Source organism: Cervus elaphus, chromosome 21, assembly GCF_910594005.1.
Source record: "Cervus elaphus chromosome 21, mCerEla1.1, whole genome shotgun sequence".
NCBI lineage: Eukaryota > Metazoa > Chordata > Mammalia > Artiodactyla > Cervidae > Cervus > Cervus elaphus.
In genome coordinates this window covers 74,473,465-74,497,287 of record NC_057835.1, presented here as the reverse complement: position 1 = coordinate 74,497,287, position 23,823 = coordinate 74,473,465, and the positions used below count along the sequence as shown (strand labels likewise).

Below are 23,823 nucleotides of genomic sequence, written 5' to 3'. Positions count from 1 at the left end.
ATTCTTGTGAGTTTCCAGTGAAAGTCGGGCTTCCCTCGTGGCTCAGCTGGTAAAGAATCGCCTGCAATGCTGGAGACCTGGGTTCGATCCCTGGGTTGGGAAGATCACCTGGAGAAGGGAAAGGCTACCCACTCCAGTTTTCTGGTCTGGAGAATTCCATGGACTGTATAGTCCATGAGATCGCAAAGAGTCCAAGCTGCATGTAAATAGAGAGAAGGACCCAGCACACACTGGCCGGCCTGGTGACGAGCGGGAGCGAGGGTGGGAAGCAGGGCCCAGAGGAAACACTGGCCTCAGCTGGAGTCCTTTTTTTAAACGAAGAAATTCGTTCACCTGTTTGTTGTTCAAAGATTAATACCAACCTGGCGCGCATGAGTGCTGAGTCACGTTGGACTCGTTGCGGGCCCCATGGACCGTAGCCTGGAGGCGCCTCTGTCCAGGGAATTTTCCAGGCTCTTGCCTGGAGTGGGTTGCCATTTCCTATTCCAGGGGTCTTCCCCATCCGCGGAGCAGAACTCGCATCTCTTTGCGCCTTTGCTTCCTGCATTGGCAGGTGGATTCTTGACCTGTGCGCTACACCTGGGAAGCCCATACGAACATATTCACATAAACAAGAAAATAAGAAAGCAAATCTAGCTGTTTAAGTTTCCCTGCCTGGAATTAATGCTGGGAGAGCTGCATCTCAGGCTGGCTTCCACTGCTTTTTCTCTCATAATTTTGTTTTGTTTTGTCAACGTCTTTCCTCTAGACCGATAGTCTAAAGTGGGCAAGACGAAACAGCTGGAGAGGGGAAGAAAGAGAAAGGAAGAAAGAAGTAATGATGTTCCAGACAACCCCCTTCCCCAATCAAGTGAAAAGAAATCTTAGTGAGCTACGCTAAACTAAACCTGAATTCACAATTTCCTTAGCCAAGTAGAAAAATTAATCTGCCAATTGTGGGGAAAAAAAAAAAAAAACTTTTTTCAGTTAGATAGAATGAGTAGCCATGTTTTTATTTTTTTGAAAAACATGGACAAATTTCAAATTCCAGATGTGAACACAAGGAAATACTATGAGTCTCTGACATAAGAACTTCCTTTTAAAAAGTGAGATTTGTTCACGGCCGTGGTGTTGTTGATAGTATTTTCTCTTACAAAGATTTGGGTTGTAGGTTGTAAAAGAAGGCTACACTCTGATCCCTCTTAAAGAACTCTTCATTTGAATCCTATAATGACTCTGTGAAGGAGAGAAATCTTCAGAGATTTTCTTAAAAAACACAAATTGTTAGAATTGTAGTAATAAGGTCACACAGACATCAGCTCTTCTGACATCACTATACAATATAGCATGAAATGGAGAAAATGAATCTCATGTAAAAATTAATTGTAATCACAGTTTTGAAGTTCCTTTGCTTAAGAAAAATGGAAGTTTTGAGGATGGAGGTTTGAAGGCAAGAGAGTTCCTTATAAGTGGTGTCTCTCCCCTTCCTGGCCCACACAAGCTTGAGTGTGAATTCCTGGGCATAGAAAAGTTTTCACATCTGTGAAGTGGCAGGTTGTTCTGGGAAACATGTTTTTGTGGGCAAATACAAATTGTTACAATTAAAGCCCCCGATTTAAATATTTTAGTTATCAAGAATCTGAGAAATGTTTCATCCCTCATACATCTATTTATGAAGTGAGCTTCCCTGGTGGCCCAGCTGGTAAAGAATCCCCTGCAATGCGAGCAGGCCTGGGTTCGATCCCTGGTTTGGGAAGATCCCCTGGAGAAGGGACTGGCTACTCACTCCAGTATTCTGGCCTGGAGAATTCCATGGACAGAGGAGCCTGGCAGGTCACAGTCCATGGGGTTCCAAAGAGACGGACATGACTGAGTGACTTTCACTATTTATGAAGTGCCATATTGTGCTATTGGCTACTAGGGCTCCATTCAGTACCGCGTTTAATGAGAACTAGCTCTTTGCGGAGAGGGCACTGGCAACCCACTCCAGTACTCTTGCCTGGAGGGTCCCGTGGTAGGCTGCAGTCCATGGGGTCGCAGAGAGTTGGACATGACTGAGTGACTTCACTTTCACTTTTCACTTTCATGCATTGGAGAAGAAAATGGTAACCCACTCCAGTGTTCTTGCCTGGAGAATCCCAGGGACGGGGGAGCCTGGTGGGCTGCCGTCTATGGGGTCGCACAGAGTCTGACACGGCTGAAGTGACTTAGCAGCAGCAGCAGCTCTTTGCTTGGCCATGGGAATGCAAAGGTTCAAAAAATACAAAATTTGCTCTCAAGTTGCTTTCAGTTTTACTGAGGAAAGCATTCACTCATTCAGTCGTTTATTAGGAAATGCTAATTAAGTGCCCAAGAAGTGTTGGGCATTCTTTGACAATCTTTACTTGGAAACTATCACTACCATCCTTGAATTAATAGCCTCTTGTATATTTTTCAAGTTATGAATAATAACTCATGATTGGAACTTCAAATAATTTAGTGGAACAAAATGAGTTTAAGAAAAGCAAAATGGAATAGAATAGAAAATACAAGAATTCACCTTATATGGTAAGGTTAAGCATACAATTTGTGGAACTTTTAAAAACTTATGGTTCTTTGATATCTCTGATGCACACTGCCAGCCATCCTTTCCCTCCTCCCTTTTTTTGGGGGGGGGGGCTTCCCTTGTGGCTCAGCTGGTAAAGAATCCGCCTGCAATGTGGGAGACCTGGATTTGATCCCTGGGTTGGGAAGATCCCCTGGAGATCTTCCAGGGGGAACTGCTACCCACTCCAGTATTCTGGCCTGGAGAATTCCATTATAGTCCATGGGGTCACACAGAGTCGGACACAACTGAGGGACTTCCACTTTTTTAAAAAAATCAAGAGTAATTAGTATTTTTATGAAACTGATACTGGGCCAGTTATGAATTCAAGTAATAGTTAAATTAAAACAAACAAAATAATACATGTCTGCAAACTGGCCAGTCAGAAATAACCAGGGTTAATGTTTGGCCAGCTTCATCCCAGGCATCTGTTTGTAGTGGCAAAGAGATGGCTGACTAGGCATATTTTTCTTGGCTATATCACATTTGTTTTTCACATTGAATTTAATCAACATTGTTTCATTTTCTTCTGATGCTGAATTTTGTCAGGGAGAAGTATAAAGCCAGCTGGATTTTTTCCTTGTTGTTTATGTTTCGAGTTTTCTTTATTTTATTTTTTTCTATCCAGAAAGCCTAAGAAGTCTTTCTTTACCCAACTCAAAATTTCAGAATATAGGCTTCTTGGAGGCAAATATTTTCATCTGATTTGTTCACTGCTGTATCTCCAGGCCTAGAATAGTGCCCAGTGAAGTGATAGTAGCTTAGTCATGTCTGACTCTGTCCTGCCAGGCTCCTGTGTCCATGGAATTCCCCAGGCAACAGTAGTGGAGTGGATTGCCATAGAGCACAGAGTAAATAACTAACATCTGTTACACGACGGGATACATGTACTGTGTTGTGTGTAAGGCATATTTCTTACTGGGTCCTCATTCAGAATCTGTCTGAAATACATTTCAGTGGGTCATCATGAGACATCAATAGACTGTGAAAATGCAGAGGTGTTATTAGAATGCACATATGAACAAAACAGTATGTTCCTAAAGGAGACAGGGAGGGCTTCATGAAGGAGATGGCTCCGAGCTCACTTTTAGAATAGAATTATATGGAGCCCCAAAGACAATCTAGATATTAATATAAGGAATAGCATGTTTCAAGAAGTGAAGGAGCATGGCCAATTTTTAAAAATCCAAGTGGTTTGGCATTGTGGAGTTTGTGAAGTTTTGGAGTCAGAGAGAAGTGCATGGAGATGAGGCTGAACAGGTTGCTGAGGGCCCAAGGCATGGTGGGCTTCACTTATTTATGTGTCAGATTAAACATTTGCTACATATTAGGCACTATACTAAGCCATCCAAGCAGGAGAAAGAACTGATTCTTGCTCATGAAGCTTAACAGTCTAGTAACATTATGATATAATATGGCACATAGAAGGGGGAAACGTGGAAGCAGTGACAGAATTTATTTTCTTGGGGTCCAAAATTACTGGGGACAGTGACTGTAGCCATGAAATTAAAAGATGCTTGCTCCTTGGAAGGAAAGCTGTGCCAGACGTAGACAGCATATTACAAAGCAGAGACGTCACTTTGCTGACCGAAGTCTGTGTAGCCAAAGCTATGGTTATTTCCAGTAGTCATGTACTGATGTGAGATTTGGACCATAAAAAAGGCTGAGCACCAAAGAATTGATGCTTTCAAATTGTGCTGGAGAATATTCTTGAGAGTCCCTTGGACTATGAGGAGATCAAACCCGTCCATCCTAAAGGAAATCAGTCCCGAACATTCATTGGAAGGACTGATGCTGAAGCTCCAATACTTTGGCCGCCTGATATGAAGAGCTACTCATTGGAAAAGACCCTGATGCTGGGACAGGTTGAAGGCAAAAGAGGGAGCGGGTGGCAGAGGATGAGATGGTCAGGTGGTATCACTGACTCAGTGGACATGAATCTGAGCAAACTCTGGGAGATGGTGGAGGACAGAGGAGCCTGGTGTGCTACAGTCCATGAGGTTGTAGGACTTAGCAAGTGAGCAACAACAATCACCTTAGGAGGAGCATTTGCCCTCTGAGGGCGGCTAGCTCCCAAGAAGGAGAAGGCTTTTGTTATTTTTTTAATTAATTTATTTATTTTAATTGGAGGCTAATTACTTTACAATATTGTGGTGGTTTTTGCCATACATTGACACGAATCAGCCATGGATTTACATGTGTCCCCCATCCCGATCCCCCCTCCCGCCTCCCTCCCCATCCCGTCCCTCTGGGTCATCCCAGTGCACCAGCCCTGAGCACCTGTCTCATGCATCCGACCTGGGCTGGTGATCTATTTCACATATAATATACATGTTTCAATGCTATTCTCTCAAATCATCCCACCCTCGCCTTCTCCCACAGAGTCCAAAAGTCTGTTCTTTACATCTGAGTCTCTTCTGCTGTCTCGCATTTAGGGTCATCATCACCATCTTTCTAAATTCCATATATATGCGTTACTATACTGTATTGGTGTTCTTCTTTCTGACTTACTTCACTCTGTATAATAGGTTCCAGTGTCATCCACCTCATTAGAACTGATTCAAATGCATTCCTTTTAATAGTGGAGTAATATTCCATTGTGTATATGTACCACAGCTTTCTTATCCATTGGTCTACCAATGGACATCTAGGTTGCTTCCATGTCCTGGCTATTGTAAACAGTGCTGCGATGAACATTGGGGTATCTCTTTCAATTCTGAACATGTCTCTTTCAATTCTGGTTTCAAGAGGGAGAAGGTTTAAGAAGAACTACTCATGCCCAATTATTCTTTCCAAATTTTCTGGTCAGGTAAACCATTTGTAGGGGGACTGGGTGACTAAGGGGGAAAAGAAGCCTGTAGTTAAACTAAGACATCTTCCCTCCTGGAGGGACGTGAAGCATCGGGACTGGGGAAGAAGACACTCCCACTCACAGTGGGAGAAGTGTGCAGTTTCAAGGATTTATCATTTTGGGGTTTTACATTTAAACTAGGACCTGAAGGATCAGTGGAAGTTAGCCAAGGGGAGGAGTAAGAGTAAGAAAGTTCTAGACAGCAGAGTGGCCTTTGTGGAGGCCCAGGTTAGAGTTATAGGTCCCAGGTAAGGAGGCAGGTTGTGAGAGACAGGCTGGGGAGGCCTGTGAGCCCCAGGAAGGAGTCAGAGCTTTGTCCTGAAGGCCTGAGAGCAGCATGAGAATGGAGGCCACTTGGGCAAGCCTCTCTCCGGATAAGAGACCGTGGTGGCCTCAACCGGGGAATGGCAGTGTGTGAGAGGCTTGCAGTCTGGTGATATTCAAGTGGTAAATCGAGAGCCCCTGTTGCTTGGTTCATGGTAGGAGGTGAGAAAGGAAGACTGGGCCAGGCTGAGGAAGCGAATGGCACCATCAGAAGTGGGAGCAGGAAAGTAATGTCATCAGGTGGGATTTGAGATGGGGATCCTAGAGTGTAAGTAAAAGTGACAGGGATCTGAACTAAGGGCAGTTTTTGTAGCTATTTAGAACTAAAATGAACTCAGTGGATTGGGTGCATGGTGTGAGATGAAGTCTAGATTTCTATCGTTGGGCCCTGAGCTAAGGAAAATGTTCCTCTCTGAGAGAATTTACTAGGGGGAGCCAGAGAGAAGAGAGGGGTAAATGATGTGTCTTGAAAATGTTAAATGGCCTCTAGGACTTCTAAACTGGTGTACAGTTGATTTGATTAAGTTGTAGAGGTGGTGGGGAGAATAAGTCTGTCAGGAGTGCTAGCGAAGGCCTTAGTCTTTGAATGATGCATGTTGAGTGTTGGTGGAGATCCATTTGTATAAAGATAGGGAGGTGGACACAGTTCGTATTTGGGGAACCCTGAATATTTTGTTCATCTGAGTATAAATTTTAAGGAGGGGAAAGCAAAGGGCGATAAGGCTGGACAGATGGACAAGAGCCAGGTCATGATGACTTGCTGTGCTGGGTGAAGCTAAGGAATCTGAACTTTATGCAGGGAATCCCTGAAGGAGGTCAAAGAGAGAAGTGCTACAAGCCGGCTTGCAGTACTCTGGAGAGCAGTTCGCAGATGTGCCGGGGTAAAGCGGACTGGAGGACAGAGACCGCATAGGAGACGATGTAGCACAGACCCTTAGGGTTTGTGAATGGTGGAAGATAGAAGTCTTTAAAGTAAGACAGGAGGCAGAGAGGAAAGATACTTACGTGCAATTTGGAGAGGGATGGACTGTATTAGGTGCCCATATTAGAAGGCATGTCATTAATCCTTGGCAACCCTTAGTTTTTTTTTTTTTTTTTTTCTTTTAGTTTTGTTTATTTGTTTATGGCTGCACTGGACCTTCATTGCTGAATGCAGGCTCTCTCTAGTTGCAGAGAGCGGGGGCTACTCCTCGTTGAGGAGCTCGGGCTTCTCATTGCAGTGGCTTCTCTTGTTACAGAGCCCCGGTTCTAGGGTGCGTGGGAGTCAGTAGCTGCGGCACATGGGCTCAGGAGTCGTGGCTCCCCGGCTCCAGAGCACAGGCTCAATAGTCGTGGCGCGTGGGTTCAGCTGCTCCCTGGCATGTGGGATCTTCCTGGGCCAGGGATCGAACCTGTGTCTCCTGCATTGGCAGGCAGACTCTTTACCACCGAGCCACCAGGGAAACCCAGCCCTTAGTTTGTAAAGAAGATTCCAGGTGGAAAATAAGCAGCAAACTTAACTGTCCCATATTCTCTTCCTAAAATGATAACGCACTTTGACATTAGAGATGACTGGGTAAGTTAAGTAAGTTAAAAGTAAGGGGACAACTGTACTTTGATCCCTTCCAGAATGGGGAAAACTCCTATGCTGTCTTGCATCGAAAGCTGTGATAGAACTGTAGGCTTTCACAGTTTGTGAAATGATGTTGCCATTCACCTTTAGCCCTGATTTATTCTGCTTATGCTTTGAAATTATATTTTTAACTCCAGATTAGATATCTCCACCTGAATATTCCACAGGCATTCCAGGTGAAACATTTCTGATACAGAACTGGTTATTTTCAGTTCTCCAACTTGAGTCTTCTCAGATCAACGGAGTCATTTCAGTTACAGTTGTTGACACTAGTTAACCTCTGTCATCTTCAGCTCTCCCCTCCTTGCTTACCATTTCCAGTTGGTTGGCTTCTGAGTTCAGGCTAACCAACGTGTTAAACATGTGTGGAAAGTATTGTCTTGCCTTGATTTCTGCTGTCCTCATTATTTCTCACCCAGACTACTGACTTTTGTCTCACTCATCTCCATTTCCTTCTGGTTCACTGTTAAATCTTGGTCTTTCTAAAACACAAATGCAATGCAAAAAGTAGCTTGAGATACTGAGATGAAGGTGAGAGAAGTGGAAAAGTTTCGGTCCACCAAATAGCCTTGATTAAAGAGAGAGACTTCTTTGTCTTCTTTTAGTGATATAGGTCAAGGTGTGCCGAGGTTGGACTTTGAGGCGAGAGGAAATAGCAATTCACTGCATCTTCTTTTTCTGGGACCTTCTCACCTGCAAGTAATTTTATTTGCTGACTTCCCACTCCTTCTATGGTGGCGTTCAGTCAAGGTCATCATCTCCTTGCCTGGCCTGGGACAAAACATTTTACCTACTCTCCCTGCTTTCAATTTTGCCTCCTACATTTTCTTCTCAGTTTAGTAACCAGAACAAATCTCTACAAACCTAAGGCAGGTCATGACAGCCCTGTGCTCAAAGCTTTGGAGAGTTTCCCACTCCACTTGAGTAAGAATGTCGGTTCATGTCGTGGCTGACTCAGCCTTTGGGATCCCGTCCTCTGTACCTCACTGACTTCGCCTCTCTCTCTCCGTCTCCTTCCTCCGTCTGCTTCAGCCATACTGGCCCGCTGACTCTTCATGTGCTCCGTAGGCTTCCTTCTCAGGGGCTTTGCTCTTAGCTTTTCCTCTGCCTGAAAGAACCACATGACTCAGCCCCTCACTCCCTCTGGGTCTTTGTTCAATGTCACCTCAGTGAGACCTTTGCTGACCACTCTATTTAAAATAGCAACACTCTGCCCATATTCTATGCCTTATTTTTCCCCACAGCAGCACATTAGCTTTTACTATACTGTATATTTCACTTAATTTATCTGCCCTCATCCCAGAGATAATCTCTCTGTGGGTGGAATATTGTATCTGTTTTGCTCACCACTATATTGCCATTGGTTGGAAGAGTGTCTTGAGTATAGCATATGCTCAGTAAAAACTTGCTAAAAATAAAATGAGTTAACAGTATACCTAATTATAATATTATATTTGTCTCTAGTACTTTTTCATTAGAAGCAAATTCCCAAATCAAAACAAATCCCTTTCAAGCGCAGGGTTTCTATTTCTTGGTTCAAAAAAGTTAGTCATATTAGTTTTGGCTAATGTGATAGGGACCAACAGGAGACGACTTGAATGAGAGGCAAGCAGGAGTGAAAACTCCACTTGAAAATTTCAAATTGCCTATTAATTTATCTCTTTGACTTCATCTTCCTTGACTATATAGTATTGGTGAAGCATCTATTTCACCTACATCTAATTGCATACAGGTAAGAACTGCAAAGAGTCGGACACGACTGAACTGAATTGAACTGAACTGAAGAACTGTAATAAAAATTAGCAAGTACACCTTGTAACACAGAGCAGCTACTTTTTCAAGGACTGATGTTCATTGCTATGAGATGTATCATCACTCAAAAGTGTAGTTTTGTTTTGTTACTGGTAACTACCACATAATTCAGCCTAGCCACTGAAGCTTGTAGTCAGCTAACTTTCTTTTATGTTTGCTTAGCCTTACCTTCACGTTGCTGTGGCAATGACATCTGTGTTCTGCAGAAGCTTAGAATATCAGAGGCCTCTGTACGGTGCCTGGCTTAAGTGAAGGAGCAGGTAGAGGTGCTCGTGCAAACCACACAGGTGTGGAGTTTGAGTTTAATAAAGCCTGTGGCAAGCAATGGAATGGGTAGACTCTGGGCTCTTCAATTTTGTTAAAGTTTGTAGTATACTGACACTATTGGCATTAGCAGGTGGGATGATCTTTTTATTCTGCAGGAAATAGTGTCCTGTCGGCTCCTTATATTTCCAGACACTATGAACCATGTCAGTTATGCTGAAGTGACCGTAGGGTCTGGGCACTGAAAAAAATGCATGCATGTCACAGACTTAACGCCTTCTAGCAACTGCATAAAATAAATTCCAAAGTAGTTATTGCAGACTTACTCTGTTCATGGGCTATATGAACTCCTTTAGAAATGCAAAAGTGTGTACTTTGCAAAGTTGCTTGAAAAATAAGATTGTTTGGTCTTCACCAAATTGACATTTAAAGAATTATTTATTTTTAATTGGAGGATAATTGCTCCACTGTATTCTGTTGGTCTCTGCCGTACATCAACATAAATCTGTTTTATCTGATATGAGTGTTGCTGCACCTGCTTTCTTTTGATTTCTGTTTGCATGGAATATCTTTTTCTAGCCTTTTGCTTTCAGTCTGTATTTGTGCTTAGGTCTAAAGTGGATCTCTTGGCTATTATAAACAGTGCTATTATAAACATTGGGGTACACGTGTCTCTTTCCGATCTGGTTTCCTCGGTGTGTATGCCCAGAAATGGGATTGCTGGGCCATATGGCAGTTCTATTTCCAGTTTTTTAAGGAATATCCATACTGTTCTCCATAGCGGCTGTACTAGTTTGCATTCCCACCAACAGTGTAAGAGGGTTCCCTTTTCTACACACCCTCTCCAGCGTTTATTGCTTGTAGACTTTTGGATAGCAGCCATCCTGACTGGCATGTAATGGCACCTCATTGTGGTTTTGATTTGCATTTCTCTGATAATGAGTGATGTTGAGCATCTTTTCATGTGTTTGTTAGCCATCTGTATGTCTTCTTTGGAGAAATGTCTGTTTAGTTCTTTGGCCCATTTTTTGATTGGGTCATTTATAATAGCCAGGACATGGAAGCAACTTAGATGCCCATCAGCAGACGAATGGATAAGGAAGCTGTGGTACATATACACCATGGAATATTACTCAGCCGTTAAAAAGAATTCATTTGAATCAGTTCTAATGAGATGGATGAAACTGGAGCCCATTATACAGAGTGAAGTAAGCCAGAAAGATAAAGACCATTACAGTATACTAACACATATATATGGAATTTAGAAAGATGGTAATGATAACTCTATATGCAAAACAGAATAAGAGACACAGATGTACAGAACAGACTTTTGGACTCTGTGGGAGAAGGCGAGGGTGGGATGTTTCAAGAGAACAGCATCGAAACATGTATATTATCTAGGGTGAAACAGATCACCAGCCCAGGTTAGATGCATGAGACAAGTGCTTGGGCCTGGTGCACTGGGAAGACCCAGAGGGATTAAGTAGAGAGGGAGGTGGGATGGAGGATCGGGTTGGGGAATGCATGTGAATCCATGGCTGATTCATGTCAATGTATGACAAAAACCACTACAATATTGTAAAGTAATTAGCCTCTGACTAATAAAAATAAATGAAAAAAAAGCTATAAAAAAATAAATAAAGTGGACCTCTTGTAGATAACACATATAGGGGTCTTGTTTTTGTATCCATTCTGTGTCTTTTGGTTGGAGCATTTAGGCCATTTACATTTAAGATAATTATTGTTATGTCTGTGCTCCCCTGGTGAATGAGCAGTAAAGAATCTGCCTGCAGTGCAAGAGATGCAGGGACATGGGTTTGGTCCCTGGGTTGGGAGGATCCCTTGTCGGAGGGCATGGGGACTCACTCCAGTATTCTTGCCTGGAGAACTCCATGGGTGGAGAAGCCTGGCAGGCTACAGTCCACAGGGATGCAAAGAGTCAGACATGACTGACGTGACTGAGGATGCACACACACGATCCTATTACCATTTACTGTCTTGTATTGTTTGGTTTTGTAGACCTTTTCTTTCTCTTGTACTTCCTGTCTAGAAAAGTTCTTGAGCATTTGTTGTAACGTTGGATTGGTGGTGCTGAATTTTGTTAACTTTGGCTTGAGTGTAAAGCTTTTGATTTCTCCTTCAAATCTGAATGAGATCCTTGCTAAAAAGAGTAATCTTGGTTGTAGGTTTTTTCCCTTTTATCACTTTAAGTATAGCCTCCCATTCCCTTCTAGCCTACAGAGTTTCTGTTGAAAAATCAACTGTTAGCCTTAGGGGGATCCCCTTGTAAGTTATTTGTTGCTTCTCCCTTGCTGCTTTTAATGCTTGTTCTTTGTATTTAATTTTCGTTAGTTCGATTAATATGTGTCTTGGGTTTTTGTCCTTGGGTTTAACCTGTATGGATTCTCTGGGCTTCCTGGTCTTGGCAGGCTAGTTCCTTTCCAGTGTTAGGGAAGTTTTCAACTCTAATCTCAAATATTTTTTCATGCCATTTCTTTTCTTTCTTCTTCTTCTTCTGGGACCCCTATAATTCGAATGTTTGTCCACTTAATCTTGTCCCAGATATCTCTGAGACTTCCTCATTTCTTTTTATTCTTTTCCCTTTATTCTGCTTTGCTTCACTTATTTTTACCATTCTACTTTCCGGTTCACTTGTCTGTTCTTCTGCCTCAGTTATTCTGCTGTTGTTTCCTGCTAGTGTATTTTTAATCTCAATTATTGTGTTCATTGCTGATTGTCTATTCTTTAATTCTTCTAGGTCCTCGTTAACTTTTTCTTGTATCTTCTTGATCCATGCCTCCAGTCTACTTATCTGTGCCTTCATTTTATCTCCAAGACTTTGGATTGTCTTTACTTTCATTACTCTGAATTCTTTTTCAGGTAAGCTGTTTATTTCCTCCTCATTTTTTTGGCCTTGTTTTTCTGTTTTTTTTTTTTTTTTTTACCATGGTCCTTAAATTTCCTGCATGTTTCTCTTGTTATTTTATTTAACTTACTGGGTTTGGAGTCTCCTTTCTGCCTGGTGGTAGGTCATAGTTCATCTCAGTTGTGGAGTCTGCCTCTCGTGGGTGGAGTTGGACCAGTGCCTTGTGAAAGTCTCTTGCCTGGGGGAATGTGTGGTGTGTTCTGGTGCATGGAGCTGGGCCTTGTCTCTCTGAAGGGTAGTGCCGTTTCCAGTCATGTTTTTTGGGTGTCTGTGCCTTGGTGAGGCTTTCCACAGTCTTTCTGCTAGTGAGAAAAGTTGTGTTCCTCTTTTGCTAAAGTACTGGCATGAGACATTTGGAGCTTGCTGGCTTTGGGGTGGGCTTGGTCTTAGTGTTGAGGTGGGAGGCCTTTGGGAGAGCTCTCATCGATTAATGTTCCATGAAGTTGGGAGTGCTCTGGTGGTCCCAAGTCCTAGACTCGGGTCTCCCACCTCGGGGGCTCAGGCTTGACCCTTAACTGTAGCAGCAAGACTTCATAGGCCCTGCGGCACAAAAGACAAAACCCCAGGACCAATGGTGAAAGCAACACTCAGTAGCCAATAACACCCAAAGAAACTCACACACTTATAAAAAGAAGAGAGAAAACAGAAAAAAGGATAAAAACTAGAGTCAAAAAAGAAGAGAGCAATCAAGCCAGTAAACAAGCCCCTAAGTGAAAATGTATAGTAAAAACTTGACTAGCAAAAATGCAAAATGAAAGCATGGGGGGAAATGCAGTATAACTACATAGTACCCTAAAAACAGTGAAAAAATGAAATGAATTTTTAAAAAATAAGATGTTTTAAAATTGGAAAAAGTAGGTTAAAAAGTGAAAGTTAATGGAGTAGTAAAGAAAGGACAACATAAGAACATATGAGAAAAAAGAGAAAAATATATAGAGAGTGGCACTATGAAGAATATCCTTGTGATTCCTCCGTTTTCCTCTCCATACAGTTTTCTTCAATCTCCTTGCTCAGAAAGTCATCCAATATCTGTAGGAAGGTCTCTGGACCTGTTGTGGGCAGTGTTGAGTCAACTCAGGCTCAGGTGTTACCTTACTCCACCGTTTGTGTGCATGCATGCTAATCAAGGTAAATTGGATGCAGTCAAATAGGAGATGGCAAGAGTGAACATCATTATTTTAGGAGTCAGTGAACAAAATGGACAGGAATGGGAGAATTTAATTCAGGTGACCATTATATCTACTACTGTGGGCAAGAATCTTAGAAGAAATGGAGTAGCCATCATAGTCAACAAAAGAGTTCAAAATGCAGGACTTGAATGCAATCTCAAAAATGATAGAATGATCTCAGTTTGTTTCCAAGGCAAACCATTCAGCATCACAATAATCCAAGTCTATGCCCCAACCACTAATGCCAAAGAAGCTGAAGTTGAATGGTTCTATGAAGACCTACAAGATCTCCTAGAACTAACACCAAAAAAAAAAAAAAAAAAAGATGTCCTTTTCATGATAGGGGACTGGATACAAAAGTAGAAGGTAAAGAGATACCTGGAATAACAGGCAAGGTTGGCCTTGGAGTGCAAAATGAAGCAGGGCAAAGGCTAACAGAGTTTTGCCAATAAAACACACTTGTCATAGTAAACACCCTTTTCCAATGACACAAGAGACGACTCTTCATATAGACATCACCAGATGGTTAATACTGAAATCAGATTGATTATATTCTTTGTAGCCAAAGATGGAGAAGCTCTATGCAGTCAGCAAAAACAAGACCTGGAGCTTACTGTGGCTCAGATCATCAGCTCCTTATTGTAAAATTCAGACTCAATTTGAAGAAAGTAGGGAAAGCCATTAGTGCATTCAAATTGCTTATGATTATACAGTGGAGGTGATGAATAGATTCAGGGGACTAGATCTGGTAGACAGAATGGCTGAAGAACTATGGACGGAGGTTTGTAACATTGTACAGGAGGTGATGACCAAAACCTTCCCCAAGAAAAAGAAATGCAAGAAGGCAGAGTGGTTGTCTGAGGAGGCCTTAACAAATAGCTGACAAAAAAGAGAAGCGAGAGGCAAAGGTAAAAAGGAAATATATATCCAAGTGAATGCAGAGTTCCAGAGAATAACAAGGAGAGATAAGAAGTCCTTCAAGGCTTTGTCAACATGAAACTAAAGGAAATATAATGAACAGCTTGGAAGATTACCAGATCTGCACATTTTTCTTTATCATTTATATACATTTTCAAATTTTATCCTTCAGTAACTTTTTCCCCCTGGTTTAAAAATCAAATCATATTAATATTTATTGAATAAAATTTGAAATTACTCAAAATCAACCAACCTAACAAAAAGAACAAATAATTTTCTATTATCCCATCACCTAGTCATACATGATGACTGTGAAAGGTAATGAATGAAGTCAGATACATCTTAGATTTGAATCTTTACTACTTTCATTATTTGCCTCTGAAAGTTAGTTACTTGACCTACCTGTGTGCTTCAGTTTTCTCATCTGTAAAATTGGAGTAACAGTGTTGTTGTTGTTTTTGGCCCCTAAGTTGTCTCCAACTCTTTGTGACCCCATGGACTGCAGCATGCCAAGCTCCTCTGTCCTCAACTATCTCCTGGAATTTGCTCAAATTCATGGCCATTGAGTTGGTGATGGTATCTAACCATCTCATCCTCAGTTGCCCACATCTCCTTTTGCCTTCAGTCTTTCCCAGGATCAAGGTCTTTTCCAATCTCTTTACATCAGGTGGCCAAAGTATTGGAACTTCAGCTTAAGCATCAGTCCTTCCAATAAATATTCATAGTTGATTTCCTTTAGCATTGACTAGTTTGATCTCCTTGCAGTCCAAGGGATTCTCAAGAGCCTTCTCTAGCACCACAATTCAAAAGCATCAGTTCTTTGACTCTCAGCTTTCTTTATGGTCCAACAGTCACATTCATACATGACTACTGGAAAAACCTTAACTTGGACCATATGAACCTTTGTCAGCAAAGTAATGTCTCTGCTTTTTAATACACTGTCTAAGTTTGGCATAACTTCCATTTCAAGGAGCAAGTGTCTTTTAATTTCATGGCTGCAGTCACTATCCCTGGTGATTTTGGAGCCCAAGGAAATAAAATCTGTCATTGCATCCACTTTTTCTCCTTGTATTTGCCATGAAGTGATGGGACTAGATGCCAAGATCTTAGTCTTTTGAATGCTGGGTTTCAAGCCAGCTTTTTAACTCTCTTCTTTCACCCTTATCAAGAGGCTCTTAATTCTTCCTTTTAGAGTGTTACAGTCTGCATATCTCAGGTTGTTGTAATTTCTCCTGGAGATCTTGATTCCAGCTTGTGATTCATCCAGCCTGGCATTTCTCATGATGTTCTCTGCATAGATTTAAATAAGTAGAGTGACAATATACAACGTTGTCATACTCCTTTCTCCATTTTGAACCAGTCAGCTGTTTCATGCCCAGTTCTAACTGTAGCTTCTTGACCCACATACAGTTTTCTCAGGGGTCAGGTAAGGTAGTTGGTACTCCCATCTCTTTAAGAATTTTCTACAGTTTGTTGTGATCCAGTCTGTCCTTTGGCAGAGTCAATGAAGCAGAAGTAGATGTTTTTCTGGAATTCCCTTGCTTTCTCCATAATCCAACAAATATTGTCAATTTGATCTCTGGTTCCTCTGCCTTTCTAAACCAGCTTGTACATCTGGAAGTTCTTGGTTCACGTACTTCTGAAGCCTAGCTTGAAGGATTTTGACCTTAACCTTACTAACACGTGAAATGAGTGAAATTGTACAATAGTTTGAACATTCTTTGGCAATGCCCTTCTTTGGTATTGGAATGAGAACTGATCTTTTCCAGCTGTGTGGCTACTGCTGAGTTTTCCAAGTTTGCTGACATATTGAATGCAGCACTTTAACCACATCATCTTTTAGGATTTGAAATCGCTTAGCTGAAATTCCAATACCTCCACTAGCTTTGTTCATAGTAATGCTTCCTAAGGCCAACTTGACTTCACATTCCAGGACGTATGACTCTAGGTGAATGACCACACCATCATGGTTATCTGAGTTGTTAAGACCTTTTTAGTATAATTCTTTTTTCTGTATTCTTTCCACTTTGCAATCTCTTCTGCTTCTGTTAGGTCCTTGCTGTTTCTGTCGTTTATTGTCCTCATGCATGCATGAAATGTACCTTTGATATCTGCAATTTTCTTGAAGAGATCTCTAGTCTTTCCCACTCTATTGTAACAATACAGTTTACCTTATAGGGTTGTAGAAAGTCCTAAGTAGACCTGGCACTTGGCAAATATTGAATCCACTACTTACTGTTGTTATTTCCTTCTAGTCATTTTTCTAAGCATATATTTTTATTTATAGTTCAGGACATCCCGTATATTTCTCTTTTTTTCCCTCATCATATTATAAGCATTTTCTTGTTCAATTTCTGCTTGTGAATAGCCTTATCCTAAGTTATTGACTACATTTCTATTTCTTTACAGTAAATTTCTAGATATCTCAAGACAAATAATGACAGCCCATTTAATGTATAAGAATGCTCTAGTGGGAAATTATATATTCTGAAGTTTTAATCTTACAACCATGACCTGATGGGGAATATCAGATACCCAAATAGTGTGATCATTAAACTCAGTAGGATCTCAATGAATATAGAGAGACAACATGCAAGGTTTTATAATCTTGGTTTTGCAACTTGGGCAACATATTTAACTTCTCTGGGCCCCTCCTGTACAATGGGGATAAAAATAATACCTATTTCATGGGGTGGTGACAATTAGTTTCTAATCCTGATACGTGGTAAACTCTTAATGAATATTATTGGCTCTTTATCTGTTACTGTGTTTAACACTTAAAAGTTTGTTTTCATAATTAAAAATGAGAGAATAGCAGTGTTTTCAATAAGCAACATGAGTAGCTGTAAAATATAAGATAGAGCAGTGCAAATACTTTTTTAGTCGAAAATGATTTTATATTTTCCCCCATTTTAATTATTACAAGTATTTTTTCCCGTTCTAAATTTATTATTCAAAGACAACATGAGAAGAGGCATTTGATTTGATAAACCTTATAGAGGACTTTTATAATGTTCTTAAGTGATTCAAAAGATGGAGTGTGATTTTTTTCCAAGTTGTTCTTGTTAAAAGACAAACATGCTTTAAGCTCTTTTTAAGTTAACTTGAAACTAAACACATAAACTAACAATGCCAGCATATATAACACGTTTTCTATGTGCTATACAATTTTCTAAGTTTATTGTTTATATTGTCTCATGAAATCCTTATAATGACCTGTGAGGAAGGTTCTGTCATTATTTCCAATTATAGAAGAAATTGAGGCAAATAGAGATTAAATAACCGCTGAAGGTTGTATGATTAGGGAGAAAGTTCTCTCCTGTGTAGACTAGCTCCAAAGCCCATGCTTTAAAGCATTCTATGTTACTTAACATTCCAACAGAAAAAGTATAAAAATTGATTAAATACAGTACCAGTATGTTTACAGTGTTTGTGTTAATCCAAGAATTTGACTAATATTAAAGAATAAATTTAAAAACTCATATCTTTTGTGGGAATACAAGTATGCATATTTCAATTCATTTTTTTTCTATTAGTTTTTCAGTTATGGAACAAAAACATTATATCAAAACAATGAAGCTGTGTGGTCTAAATTCTTTCCACCTTTTCCAAAAGTGATGCTACCACCCAATAGTTTTCAAGGAAAAGTGGCATTTATTACCGGGGGAGGCACTGGCCTTGGAAAAGGAATGACAACTTATCTGTCCAGCCTGGGTGCTCAGTGTGTGATAGCCAGCCGGTAAGTGAGTCTCAGTGAGTTGCCTGTCAAGAGTCCATTGATGGAATAATTCTGTGCTACAGTGTTGAAAACACTTTTTGCCAGATTTGTTTGATCCCTATGAAATATTCTTCAGATTATTTAAATCTCCTTGGAAAAAGTCAGTTATTATTTGTGATGATAGGAGTAATGATTGATGATGGAACTGATAATATACTTTATAAATTCAGTGACAGAATTTTTTCTGTGTATAAAGTAATAAAGTACTCTATTGAGGCTCCTTTGTTTTCAATGAGAGTGATTATAATCACTGATTCAGTAGATAGTTAACCTTGCACCAGGATAGAATGCTTCCATTTCCTATAAGATGGGCAAATATTTCAAAACATCTATTGTGATGAGTGTAGGAAGGGGGAGGCCTTGTGGAAAGAATTTATTTAGGCATTTCCTTGTATCTTATAGCTATTCAAGTTAGAAGTTTAGAGACTGGCCAAAAAATCTATCCCTTCTTTCAGTTTGGAATACTATAAATTTTTAGATAGGTTAAGTAATAGTCTGGATAAGTCACTGTGTAATTTATAAGGGCCCAAAGGAATTTCTTTCAGATGTTTCTTTTAATGCAAATTGGCCAGAACATTTATTTTTTATGTTGCAGTGTTTTTAAGGGTGTTAATATATTATTTTCTTTGTAATACTATGTGATTTACATTGCTTTTTTGTGTATATTTTTTTCTGAAGACTGTAAGATTCTGAATACATATAGGTTGTCCAAACCCATCAATTTGGTATAAAATCTGGTAACATAGATTTTATATACAGCATAGATTTTTAAAAAATAGTTTAACCTCAGCTTACATCATTCCAGGAATGTATTGTCCTTCTAAAGTATGCCTGGGCAAGAAAACACATAGAAGAGAATATAATTAAGGAAATAATTTAAAATTGAACTGGCTTAATAGTAATTCTATCAATTATTGTCAGATATATGAAAATTGATTAAATTTAACTTCCGGAAAATAAATGCACTCAAACTAACTTGTTTATAGATTTAGCTTTTCTATTGTCCTCAAAATGCATGTCTTTAAGCTGTAAATTCTCTTTCTTAATTTATGAAATTAAAAAGAAAAATATAACATGAAGTTATTTCAGAACTCATACAAAGTACCATGTGTTTATTTCTAGAAAAATTGATGTTTTGAAAGCAACTGCGGAACAGATATCTTCTCAAACTGGAAATAAGGTACATTAAAAAGTTATTTAAATCAGATTTAGGAATTATAACATGCTTAAGTCAGTAACTCATGCTTATGGATTAAGAAGTCTGAAAAAATGTAGAAATCTTTTTTCTTTTTGTTATTTTGCAGGTTCATGCAATTCAGTGTGATGTGAGGGACCCTGATATGGTGCAAAACGCTGTGTCAGAGACGATCAAAGTCTTCGGACACCCTGATGTAAGTTTGATGGTGATGAGGCGATGGTATGAGGTGTTTGATGTTGATAGCACCTACCAAGGTGTATTAACGAAATAAAATATTGATGCTGAGCAAGTCCTGTGTTAAGAAGCCCCTGTTTTCCTTTGCTAGCAACAAGCCAGCTCTTTTTGCTAGGGAACAGAGTAGGTAGACTGCTATACTATTTCCTTTCAGGAATACTTTAAAAATACATTTACAGTCATATAGAACAAACTTTATTTCACTTTATTTAATGAGATTAAGAAATAAGAGTAGCTATCCAAGAGCACAATATTTAGTTTAAATGATTCATGCTCTTTGCTTTTCTTTATAATTTTCGATTATCTCTGTCCATAGAGGAGAATAATACAAACAAGGAAACCTACAAAAAAGCTACAGATTTCTCCTTATAAGACCTGAGATATACATGGATGTTTTGCTTTTGTTTGGTTCACATATTGGAAAGAGGCCATTTCTCCAGTAGTCTCAAAGAGAGCACTTTTCTATGTTAAATATATTTTTGGACATATCAATATCGACTATAGAACTAAGTGGAATTTTTATTGTTATTGAAGAAGCAGGTCATCAACCAAGAATTTCATTAGCTAAATTAAGCCAAAATGATACCAGAAATTAAAGGCACTTTAACTGAGATTCCTCGAAATAAATAATCACATCCTAGACATGCTTAATCTATATGTATATTTTTAATAATAGACTCTACCCTAATTTTGAGACAGGGATTAGAATTCCAAAATTTGGTAAATAATAGGAAATTTTCAGGCTCACAGAAGGTAAAACTGAACCAAATCTCACGGTATTGTTTCATAACAGACTATGAACTTGAGTTTTACTATATTATTTGGATAAGTTTCAGAAATAAAAGCCCTTTAGGAAAAATATTCTTCCTCATCTAAGTTCCTGTCACTTGCGTTATTCACTTATTAGGTTGTGATAAACAACGCAGCAGGGAATTTTATTTCTCCCTCCGAAAGACTCTCTCCTAATGCTTGGAAGACAATAACTGACATAGTTCTGAATGGCACAGCCTTTGTGACTCTGGCAATTGGGAAAGAACTAATCAAAGCCCAGAAAGGTATGTTTATTTATTCTTCACAGATTAATTGGGTCCCTACTGTGTGCCGGTTCTGTGCTAAGCCCTGGGATACTTAATGATGCAATGACAGTCCTTGTACAGTCAGTTCAGTTGCTCAATCGTGTCCAGTTCTTTGTGACCCCATGGACTGCACCACGCCAGGCCTCCCTGTCCATCACCAACTCCTGGAGCTTACTCAAACTCATGTCCAATGCATCGGTGATGCCATCCAGCCACCTCATCCTCTGTCATCCCCTTCTCCTGCCCTCAATCTTTCCCAGCATCAGGGTCTTTTCCAATGAGTCAGTTCTTCGCATCAGGTGGCCAAAGTATTGGAGTTTCAGCTTCAGCATCAGTCCTTCCAATGAACACCCAGGACTGATCTTCCTTAGGATGGAGTGGTTGGATCTCCTTGCAGTCCAAGGGACTCTCAAGAGTCTTCTCCAACACCACAGTTCAAAAGCATCAATTCTTCGGCACTCAGCTTTCTTCACAGTCCAACTCTCACATCCATACATGACCACTGGAAAAACCAGTGTGTCTAGAACCAGTGTACTTATTCACTTAACACTTACTGATGACTTTTGTGTACCATACCCTGCGCTGCATGCCCAAATGACAGAGGTGAGCAAGACATTGCCCCTGACCAGGCTGTGGCTGGGACTTGAAGGGTGCAGGTATTCTCTCCGAGAGTTGATAGAGTATTCTGAACCAGGATGGGGAGGAAGTATCCTTGTGTTACTTGAAGGATGTCCTTTGGGGCTTGAGGGGAATGGCATGGAGCTGATCAGTTTCCTACTGTTGATTCAAAGCTTTGTCTCATTAGATCAATTTCTTCTTGAGTACAGTGTGGATAACTCTCAAATCAGCTTGAGAAAGGATGTAGGAACAGACAGAAGGATTCTAGAGGGGCATTAACTTTTATTCTACACATATGCTAACAACTTCCATCTTTTCCCCATTGTATATTGAAGTTGAAACCTTATGTTTCAATTCCTATTATAGCAAAGTGAATATGATTGAGATAGGGAATTTGCTTTTTAAAAAAAAAAATTTTAAGAGGGATGAATGAGCGGGGAGACAGAGAAGTGTGGGCTGACCTCTTCTCTCTCCCAGGATCCTTGTGTCTCTTCTTACTATATCCTTTCTCAAGTGTATTTGAGAATTGTCCACACTGTGTCTGATTTCCTCTCTCCATACCTCTTACTCATTTCTCTCTTCCTCTCTGTCTGTCTGTCTGTCTCTCTCTCTCTTTCAACTCTTCACTTTTGTTTCTCTGTTTATTTCTTCATCTTGGTCTCTCTCATCACTTGGTATTTCCCTGTCTTGGTTGTTTTATTTCATCCCCTGCCCATCTTTGTTATTCTTGATTTCTATCTGACTCTCCTTTCTTTTCTCATTATTGTCTTTCATTGTAATATAGACTTTGATCTATTTTTACTCATCACATTGGATTAAAATTAAAATTCTATGGACTTCATTAAAATTATATTAGCTCAGTCTTCTTAAAAGATGGAGCCAGTTTTTTTTTTCTGCCAAAATTCCTGTCAGTTATAGATGCTGTAACCTGACAGTCTTCAGTTCAGTTCAGTTCAGTCGCTCAGTCGTGTCCGACTCTTCACAACCCCATGAACCACAGCACGCCAGGCCTCCCTGTCCATCACCAACTCCCAGAGTTTACTCAAACTCATGTCCATTGAGTCGGTGATGCCATTCAACCATCTCATCCTCTGTCATCCCCTTCTCCTCCTGCCTTCAATCTTTACCAGCTTCGGAGTCTTTTCCAATGAGTTAGTTCTTCGCATCAGGTGGCCAAAGTATTGGAATTTCAGCTTCAGCATCAGTCCTTCCCATCAACACCCAGGACTGATTTCCTTTAGGATGGACTGGTTGGATCTCCTTGCAGTCCAAGGGACTCTCAAGAATGTTCTCCAACACCACAGTTCAAAAGCATCTATTCTTCAGTGCTCAGCTTTCTTTATAGTCCATCTCTCACATCTATACATGACTATTGGAAAAACCATAGCCTTGACGAGAGGACCTTTGTTGACAAAGTAATGTCTCTGCTTTTTAATATGCTGTCCAGGTTGGCCATAACTTTCCTTCCAAGGAGTAAACATCTTTTAATTTCATGGCTGCAGTCACCATCTGCAGTGATTTTGGAGCCCAAAATAATAAAATCTGCCCCTGTTTCCACTGTTTCCCTATCTATTTGCCATGAAGTGATGGGACCAGATGCCATGATCTTAGTTTTCTGAATGTGGAGTTTTAAGCCAACTTTTTCACTATCCTCTTTCACTTTCATCAAGAGGCTCTTTAGTTCTTCTTCACTTTCTGCCATAAGGGTGGTGTCATCTGCATATCTGAGGTTATTGATATTTCTCCCGGAAATCTTGATTCCAGCTTGTGCTTCCTCCAGCCCAGTGTTTCTCATGATGTACTCTGCATATAAGTTAAATAAGCAGGGTGACAATATACAGCTTTGATGTACTCCTTTTCCTATCTGTAACCAGTCTGTTGTTCCATTTTGCTCTACCTTTTTATTATTGATTTGTAGAAATTTTTCATAGACTCTGTACTGAGCACTTTGTGAGAAATAGTATGTATTTACAATATCTCCTCCTAGTCTGTTGTTGTTCAGTTGCTAAATTGTGTCTGACACTTTGCGACCCCATGAACTGCAAAATGCCAGGCTTCCCTGTCCTTCACTATCTTCTGGAGTTTACTCAAATTCATGTCCATTGAGTCAGTGTTACCATCCAACCGTCTCATCCTCTGTCACCCCTTTCTCCTCCTGCTCTCAATCTTTCTCTGCATCAGGGTCTTTTCCAATGAGTCAGCTCTTCACATTAGGTGACCAAAGTACTGGAGCTTCAGCTTCAGCATCAGTCCTTCCAATGAATATTCAGGGTTGATATTCTTTAGGATTGATTGGTTTGATCTCCTTGCAGTCCAAGAGACTCTGAAGAGTCTTCTCCAACACCACAATTCAAAAACATCAATTCTGTGGCTCTCAGCCTTCTTTATGGTCCAAGTCTTACATTTGTACATGATTACTGGAAAAACCATAGGTTTGACAATAGGGACCTTTGTTGGCAAAGTAGTGTCTCTGCTTTTTA

The 23,823-nt window shown here is 40.2% G+C and overlaps 1 protein-coding gene across 1 annotated transcript in view; it reads left to right on the top strand.

The window, feature by feature from the left end:
- The window catches only part of DECR1 (2,4-dienoyl-CoA reductase 1), a 41,180-nt gene that overhangs the window by 476 nt on the left and 16,881 nt on the right, over positions 1 to 23,823 (top strand). The window contains exons 2-5 of the mRNA XM_043880014.1: positions 17,976 to 18,178; positions 19,340 to 19,397; positions 19,522 to 19,608; positions 20,557 to 20,704. Coding sequence (XP_043735949.1) covers positions 17,976 to 18,178; positions 19,340 to 19,397; positions 19,522 to 19,608; positions 20,557 to 20,704 — 496 coding nt within the window. The remainder of the gene's footprint in view (positions 1 to 17,975; positions 18,179 to 19,339; positions 19,398 to 19,521; positions 19,609 to 20,556; positions 20,705 to 23,823) is intronic.